This window comes from Aphelocoma coerulescens, unplaced genomic scaffold (assembly GCF_041296385.1).
Source record: "Aphelocoma coerulescens isolate FSJ_1873_10779 unplaced genomic scaffold, UR_Acoe_1.0 HiC_scaffold_205, whole genome shotgun sequence".
In the NCBI taxonomy this organism is placed as follows: Eukaryota; Metazoa; Chordata; class Aves; order Passeriformes; family Corvidae; genus Aphelocoma; species Aphelocoma coerulescens.
Window position 1 is genome coordinate 200,356 of NW_027183551.1, and position 8,426 is coordinate 208,781.

At 48.3% G+C, this 8,426-nt stretch overlaps 1 protein-coding gene across 1 annotated transcript in view; it reads left to right on the forward strand.

Moving 5' to 3' along the window:
- STAG3 (STAG3 cohesin complex component) overlaps positions 1 to 4,465 on the forward strand; it is a 78,265-nt gene extending 73,800 nt beyond the window's left edge. The window contains exons 28-33 of the mRNA XM_068999022.1: positions 409 to 569; positions 1,268 to 1,368; positions 1,469 to 1,498; positions 2,383 to 2,446; positions 3,225 to 3,278; positions 3,799 to 4,465. Coding sequence (XP_068855123.1) covers positions 409 to 569; positions 1,268 to 1,368; positions 1,469 to 1,498; positions 2,383 to 2,446; positions 3,225 to 3,278; positions 3,799 to 3,998 — 610 coding nt within the window. The 3' untranslated portion in view covers positions 3,999 to 4,465. The remainder of the gene's footprint in view (positions 1 to 408; positions 570 to 1,267; positions 1,369 to 1,468; positions 1,499 to 2,382; positions 2,447 to 3,224; positions 3,279 to 3,798) is intronic.
- Positions 4,466 to 8,426: the final 3,961 nt, after the last annotated feature.

Here is an 8,426-nt window from a genome sequence, read left to right on the forward strand (position 1 = left end):
CTTTTGGGCTGATTTTGGGGGTTTTGGGATCCCTTTTGGGGCTGATTTTTGAGCCGATTTTGGGGGTTTTGGGGTCCCTTTTGGGGCTGATTTTGGGGTCCCTTTTGGGCTGATTTTGGGGGTTTTGGGGTCCCTTTTGGGGCTGATTTTTGAGCCGATTTCAGGGCGTTTTGGGGTCCCTTTTGGGACCGATTTTTGGGCTGATTTTGGGGGTTTTGGGATCCCTTTTGGGGCTGATTTTTGAGCCGATTTTGGGGGTTTTGGGGTCCCTTTTGGGACCGATTTTTGGGCTGATTTTGGGGGTTTTGGGATCCCTTTTGGGGCTGATTTTTGAGCCGATTTTGGGGGTTTTGGGGTCCCTTTTGGGACTGATTTTTGGGCTGATTTGGGGGGTTTTGGGGTGCCCAGGCTGGCGCTGCTGGAGCGGACGTGCCGGGAGCGGGGTTTGGGGCCGGATTTTGGGTCGGATTTGGGGGATTTGGGGCTCCCCCTGCTCAGCTACCGCCGCTCCCTGAGCCCCCCCGAGAGCCCCCCGGGACCCCCCCGGCCCAAGAGAGCCCGGAGCGTCGGTGAGACCCGAATTTGGGGGGAAATCCTGGGATTTTGGGGCTTTTGGGATGAAAAATCTGAATTTTGGGGGGAAAATCCTGAATTTTAGGGGTAAAACCCCAAATTTGGGGGGGGAAATCGGAAATTTAGGGAGAAAAATGTGAATTTTTGGGAGAAAAAACTCTGAATTTTGGGGGGAAAATCTGAATTTTGGGGGGGGGGAAATTTGAATGTTGGGGGGAAAATCCGAATTTCAGGGGGAAAACTCCAAAATTTGGGGGGGGTCTGGGGAGAAGATCCCAAATTTTGGGGAGGGAAATCCCGAAATTCGAGGGGGTTGAGAAGGGAAATTTCAGATTTTGGGGACCCTGTGGGGGAGACCCCAAATTTGGGGAGTTTTGGGTGGAAAACCCCCAATTTTTGGAGGGGTTTGGGGGGAAAAACTCCCAAATTTGAGAGGGAAAATCCCCAATTTGGGAGATTTTGGGGTGAAAAATCCCAAATTTTGGGGGGGGATTTGGGGTTCCTGGGGGGTGTCGGGTTCCGGGGGCTCCAAATTTGGGGCATTTGGGGTGAAAAACTCCCAATTTTGGGGTGGGAAAAAAAAACCCAAAAACCCCAAATTTTGCTGAAAAAAACTTTCAAAATTTCGTGTTAAAAACCTCCAAATTTTTGGGGTGAAAACCCCCAAATTTTGGGGTCCCTCTCCCTCTTCCAGCCCCCCCCAGCTCCAGCCCGTGGCCCCCCAGCCCCAATTTGACCTCGACCCTTTTGAGGGGGGGGTCCCCAAATCCGGGGCCCCTCCCCCCACCTGCTCAGGTGAGGCCCCTCCCCCTCCCCCAAAAAACCCCCAAAATTTTGGGGGAAACCCCCTGAAATCCCCCAAATTTGGGGTTTGTTTTTTTTTTGGCCTCCCCAGCAGCGAATCCAGGAGGAGCTGGGGGTCCCGGTGAGGGAATTTGGGGCAAATTTGGGATTTTGGGGGGAATTTGGGGGAAATTTTGGGAATTTGGGGGAATTTGGGGGGAAATTTTGGGAATTTGGGGGAATTTTGGGGAGAATTTAGGGAAATTTTGGGAATTTGGGGGAATTTTGGGGGGAAATTTTGGGGAAATTTGGGATTTTGGGGGAATTTTGGGGGGAAATTTTGGGGAAATTTGGGATTTTGGGGGAATTTTGGGGGGAATTTTGGGGAAATTTTGGGAATTTGGGGGAATTTTGGGGGGAATTCGGGGATTTTGGAGGGATTTTGGGGGGAATTTGGGGGAATTTTGGGGGGAGTTGGGGGGAATTTTGGGGGGAAATTTTGGGAATTTGGGGGAAATTTTGGGAATTGGGGGGAATTTTGGGGGGAATTCGGGGATTTTGGGGACGTTTTTGGGGGAAATTCTGGGGATTTTGGGATTTTGGGGGAATTTTGGGAGGAATTTGGGGAAAATTTTAGTGATTTGAGGACTTTGGGGAGGGATTTGGGGGGATTTTGGGGAGAATTTTGGGAATTTGGGGGGATTTGGGGGGAAATTTTGAGGATTTTGGGATTTGGGGGGAATTTGGGGGAAATGTTGGAATTTTGGGATTTTGGGGAGGGATTTGGGGGGATTTTGGGGGTTCTGGGGGGGTTTGGGGAGGGATTTGGGGTTGAATTTGGGGGGGATTTAGGAGGATTTGGGGGTCCTGGGTGGGGTTTTTTGGGGATTTCAGGGGATTTGGGGTGAATTTTGGGGGATTTGGGGTGAATTTTGGGGGATTTTGAGGGATTTTGGGGGGATTTTGGGGGGTTCTGGGTGGGTTTTTGGGGGGAGGGGTCCCCTTTACCCTGCCCCTCCCCCCCAGCCTGAGCCTGATGGAGGAAGAGGAGGAGGAAGAGGAGGGGGGGGAGACCCCAAAAACCCCCGAGGTGAGACCCCAAAAAGGCCCCCCGAAATTTGGGGGAAATCCCAAAAAATTGGGGAAAAAATCCCAAAAAATTTGGGGGAAAAAACCCCCAAAATTGGGGAAAAAAATCCCCAAAATTTGGGGAAAAAATCCCAAAAAATTGGGGAAAAATCCCGAAAAACTGGGGGAAAAGTCCCCAAAAAAATGGGGGAAAAATCCCAAAAATTTGGGGAAAAAATCTTGAAGAAATTGGGGAAAAGATCCCCAAATATCTGGGGAAAAATCCCGAAAAAAATGGGGAAAAATCCCCCAAAAATTGGGGAAAAATCCCCAAAAATAGGGAGAAAAATCCCAAAAAATTGGGGAAAAATCCCAAAAATTTGGGGAAAAATCCCGAAAATTTGGGAAAAAAAATCCTAAAAATTTGGGGAAAAAAAATCCCCCCAAAATTTGGGGAAAAATCCCAAAAATTTGGGGAAAAATCCCAAAAATTTGGGGAAAAATCCCAGAATTTTGGGGCATTTGGGGGAGAAAATTCCGACTTTTTGGGGTGGGAAACGTGAATTTTGGGGGAGATTTGGGTTAAAAACCCCTGAATTTGGGGCGGAAAATCTGAATTTTGAGGAGGGAAAATCCAAATTTGGGGGTGAAAAAGCTGAAATTTGGGGGGAAAAGCCGAATTTTGGGGGTAAAAACTCCAATTTTGGGGTGGAAAATCCGAATTTTGGGGGGGTTTTAGGGGGAAAAATCCCAAATTTGGGGGAGAAAAAAGTGAATTTTGTGGATTTTGGGCCCCCCAGACCCCCCTGGAGCAGCCCCGGGACCTTTTTGGCTCCTCCAGCCTCGAATTCCAGGTGAGATTTTGGGGTGATTTGGGGAATTTTTGGTTAAAATACGCCAAAATTGAGCAGTTTGGGAGCATTTTTGGGGGATTTTTGGGAAATTTTTGGTTAAAAACACCAAAATTGAGCAGTTTGGGAGCATTTTTGGGGGGATTTGGGGAATTTTTGGTTAAAAAACGCCAAAATGGAGCAGTTTGGGAGCATTTTTGGGGGATTTTTGGGACATTTTGGTTAAAAAACACCAAAATTGAGCAGTTTGGGAGCATTTTTGGGGGGATTTTTGGGATTTTTTGGGGGTTTTCCCCCAAAATTTGGGGATTCCCCCCCCCTCCAGAACCTCAGAGGGTGAAACCCCAAAATTTCCCCTTTTTTTTTTTCCTTTTTGGGGATTTTTTACCCCAAAATTCGGATCCTCCCAGTTAAAAAAAAAGCCCCAAATTCCACAATTTTGGGGATTTTTGGGAGGGGTTTGGGGTTTTTTGGGATGTATCCCAAATATTTCGGGGGTCTCCCCTCTCTCTTCTCTTTCCAGACTTTCTGAAGACGGAATCCCAGAATTCCCACCCCATTTTTTCCCCGTTTTTTGCCTTTTTCACCCCAAAATTCCTCCTTTTTCCCCGGTTCAAAAAGGGCAAATGGAGCTTTTTTGAGCCCTTTTTTTTCGGGAATTTTGGGGCTTTATCCCAAATTTTTGGGGGTTTCCACTTCTTTATCTCCTTCCTGACTTTTTAAGGATGGAATTCCGCAGTTTCCACCCGGTTTTTTTTCCCGTTTTTGGGGCTTTTCACCCCAAATTTCCCAGGTTTTGTTCAGTTAAAACGGGAGCCGAGTGGGTTTCGGGCCGGATTTTGGGGAATTTTGGGGCTTTATCCCAAATATTTTGGGGTTTCCACTTCTTTGGCTCCTTCTAAACTCCCTGGGAACAGAATCCAGGAATTCCCATCCGGTTTTTTGCCCATTTTTGGCCTTTTCAGCCCAAAATTCCTTCAATAAAAAACTTCCACAATTCCATCCTTTCCAGGCCGATTTTTTCGGGAATTTTGGGGTTTTTTTCCCAAAATTTTGGGATTCCCACCCCCTCCTCTCCTTCCGTTCTCTCTGAGCATTGAATCCAAGAACTTTCATCCAGTTTTTGCCCATTTTTGCCCATTTTCACCCCAAAACTCCCCCAACAAAAAACTCCAACAATTCCATCCTTTCCCGGCCGTTTTTTTTGGGAATTTCGGGGTTTTTTCCCAAAATTTCAGGAATTCCCACCCCCTCATCCCCTTCCAAACCCCCTCAGCCCCAAACCCCACAACCCCCACCCCTTTTTTGCCCATTTTTGCCCATTTTCACCCCAAAACTCCCCCAATGCAACCCTCCCACAATTCCATCCTTTCCAGGCCGATTTTTTCGGGAATTTTGGGGGTTTTTTTCCCAAAATTTTGGGATTCCCACCCCCTCTTCTCCTTCCAAACCCTCTCAGCACCGAATCCCACAACCCCCACCCCTTTTTTCCCCCCTTCTTTGCCCATTTTTGGGCCGTTTCACCCCAAAACTCCCCCAATAAAACCCTCCCACAATTCCATCCTTTCCAGGCCGATTTTTTCGGGAATTTTGGGGTTTTTTTCCCAAATATTTTGGGATTCCCACCCCCTCCTCTCCTTCCGTTCTCTCTGAGCATTGAATCCAAGAACTTTCATCCAGTTTTTGCCCATTTTTGCCCATTTTCACCCCAAAACTCCCCCAATGCAACCCTCCCACAATTCCACCATTTCCCGGCCGTTTTTTTTGGGAATTTTGGAGTTTTTCCCCAAAATTTCAGGAATTCCCACCCCCTCTTCCCCTTCCAAAGCCCCTCCGCCCCAAACCCCACAACCCCCACCCCATTTTTCCCCTTTTTTCCCCTTTTTTGCCCATTTTCACCCCAAAATCCCTCGGTGTCCCCCAATGCAACCCTCCCACAATTCCATCCTTTCCAGGCTGATTTTTTTCGGGAATTTCGGGTTTTTTTCCCAAAATTTCGGGATTCCCACCCCCTCATCTCCTTCCAGACCCTCTCAGCACTGAATCTCACAACCCCCACCCCTTTTTTCCCCTTCTTTGCCCATTTTTGGGCCGTTTCACCCCAAAACTCCCCCAATAAAACCCTCCCACAATTCCATCCTTTCCAGGCCGATTTTTTCGGGAATTTTGGGGTTTTTTTCCCAAAATTTTGGGATTCCCACCCCCTCCTCTCCTTCCGTTCTCTCTGAGCATTGAATCCAAGAACTTTCATCCAGTTTTTGCCCATTTTTGCCCATTTTAACCCCAAAACTCCCCCAATGCAACCCTCCCACAATTCCACCATTTCCCGGCCGTTTTTTTCGGGAATTTTGGGGTTTTTTTCCCAAAATTTCAGGAATTCCCACCCCCTCATCCCCTTCCAAACCCCCTCCGCCCCAAACCCCACAACCCCCACCCCTTTTTTGCCCATTTTTGCCCATTTTTGCCCGTTTTCACCCCAAAACTCCCCCAATGCAACCCTCCCACAATTCCACCATTTCCCGGCCGTTTTTTTCGGGAATTTCGGGGTCTTTTCCCAAAATTTCAGGAATTCCCACCCCCTCATCCCCTTCCAAACCCCCTCCGCCCCAAACCCCACAACCCCCACCCCATTTTTCCCCTTTTTTCCCCTTTTTTGCCCATTTTCACCCCAAAATCCCTCGGTGTCCCCCAGTGAAACCCTCCAACAATTCCACCATTTCCCAGCCGTTTTTTTCGGGAATTTTGGGGTTTTTTTTCCCAAAATTTTGGGATTCCCACCCCCTCTTCTCCTTCCATTCTCTCTGACCATTGAATCCAAGAACTTTCATCCAGTTTTTGCCCATTTTTGCCCATTTTCACCCCAAAACTCCCCCAATGCAACCCTCCCACAATTCCACCATTTCCCAGCCGTTTTTTTCGGGAATTTCGGGGGTTTTTTCCCAAAATTTCGGGATTCCCACCCCCTCTTCTCCTTCCAGACCCTCTCAGCACCGAATCCCACAACCCCCACCCCATTTTTCCCCTTCTTTGCCCATTTTTGGGCCGTTTCACCCCAAAACTCCCCCAACAAAAATCTCCAACAATTCCATCCTTTCCAGGCCGTTTTTTTTTGGGAATTTCGGGTTTTTTCCCAAAATTTCGGGATTCCCACCCCCTCTTCCCCTTCCAAACCCCCTCCGCCCCAAACCCCACAACCCCCACCCCATTTTTCCCCTTTTTTCCCCTTTTTTGCCCATTTTCACCCCAAAATCCCTTGGTGTCCCCCAGTGAAACCCTCCAACAATTCCATCCTTTCCAGGCCGTTTTTTTCGGGAATTTTGGGGGTTTTTTTCCCAAAATTTTGGGATTCCCACCCCCTCCTCTCCTTCCGTTCTCTCTGAGCATTGAATCCAAGAACTTTCATCCAGTTTTTGCCCATTTTTGCCCATTTTCACCCCAAAACTCCCCCAACAAAAAACTCCAACAATTCCATCCTTTCCAGGCCGTTTTTTTCGGGAATTTCGGGTTTTTTTCCCAAAATTTCAGGAATTCCCACCCCCTCATCCCCTTCCAATCCCCCTCCGCCCCAAACCCCACAACCCCCACCCCATTTTTCCCCTTTTTTCCCCTTTTTTGCCCATTTTCACCCCAAAATCCCTCGGTGTCCCCCAATGAAACCCTCCCACAATTCCATCCTTTCCAGGCCGATTTTTTCGGGAATTTTGGGGGTTTTTTTCCCAAAATTTCGGGATTCCCACCCCCTCTTCTCCTTCCAAACCCTCTCAGCACTGAATCCCACAACCCCCACCCCTTTTTTCCCCCCTTCTTTGCCCATTTTTGGGCCGTTTCACCCCAAAACTCCCCCAATAAAACCCTCCCACAATTCCATCCTTTCCAGGCCGATTTTTTCGGGAATTTTGGGGGTTTTTCCCAAAATTTTGGGATTCCCACCCCCTCCTCTCCTTCCGTTCTCTCTGAGCATTGAATCCAAGAACTTTCATCCAGTTTTTGCCCATTTTTGCCCATTTTCACCCCAAAACTCCCCCAACAAAAAACTCCAACAATTCCATCCTTTCCAGGCCGTTTTTTTCGGGAATTTCGGGTTTTTTTCCCAAAATTTCAGGAATTCCCACCCCCTCATCCCCTTCCAATCCCCCTCCGCCCCAAACCCCACAACCCCCACCCCATTTTTCCCCTTTTTTCCCCTTTTTTGCCCATTTTCACCCCAAAATCCCTCGGTGTCCCCCAATGAAACCCTCCCACAATTCCATCCTTTCCAGGCCGATTTTTTCGGGAATTTTGGGTTTTTTTTCCCAAAATTTCGGGATTCCCACCCCCTCTTCTCCTTCCAAACCCTCTCAGCACTGAATCCCACAACCCCCACCCCTTTTTTCCCCCCTTCTTTGCCCATTTTTGGGCCGTTTCACCCCAAAACTCCCCCAATAAAACCCTCCCACAATTCCATCCTTTCCAGGCCGATTTTTTCGGGAATTTTGGGGTTTTTTTCCCAAATATTTTGGGATTCCCACCCCCTTCTCTCCTTCTGTTCTCTCTGAGCATTGAATCCAAGAACTTTCATCCAGTTTTTGCCCATTTTTGCCCATTTTCACCCCAAAACTCCCCCAACAAAAAACTCCAACAATTCCATCCTTTCCAGGCTGTTTTTTTCGGGAATTTCGGGGTCTTTTCCCAAAATTTCAGGAATTCCCACCCCCTCATCCCCTTCCAAACCCCCTCCGCCCCAAACCCCACAACCCCCACCCCATTTTTCCCCTTTTTTCCCCTTTTTTGCCCATTTCCACCCCAAAATCCCTCGGTGTCCCCCAATGCAACCCTCCCACAATTCCACCATTTCCCGGCCGTTTTTTTTCGGGAATTTTGGGGGTTTTTTTCCCAAAATTTTGGGATTCCCACCCCCTCTTCCCCTTCCAAACCCCCTCAGCCCCAAACCCCACAACCCCCACCCCTTTTTTGCCCATTTTTGCCCATTTTAACCCCAAAACTCCCCCAACAAAAAACTCCAACAATTCCACCATTTCCAGGCCGTTTTTTTCGGGAATTTTGGGGGTTTTTTTCCCAAAATTTCGGAATTCCCATCCCCTCATCCCCTTCCAATCCCCCTCCGCCCCAAACCCCACAACCCCCACCCCATTTTTCCCCTTTTTTGCCCAT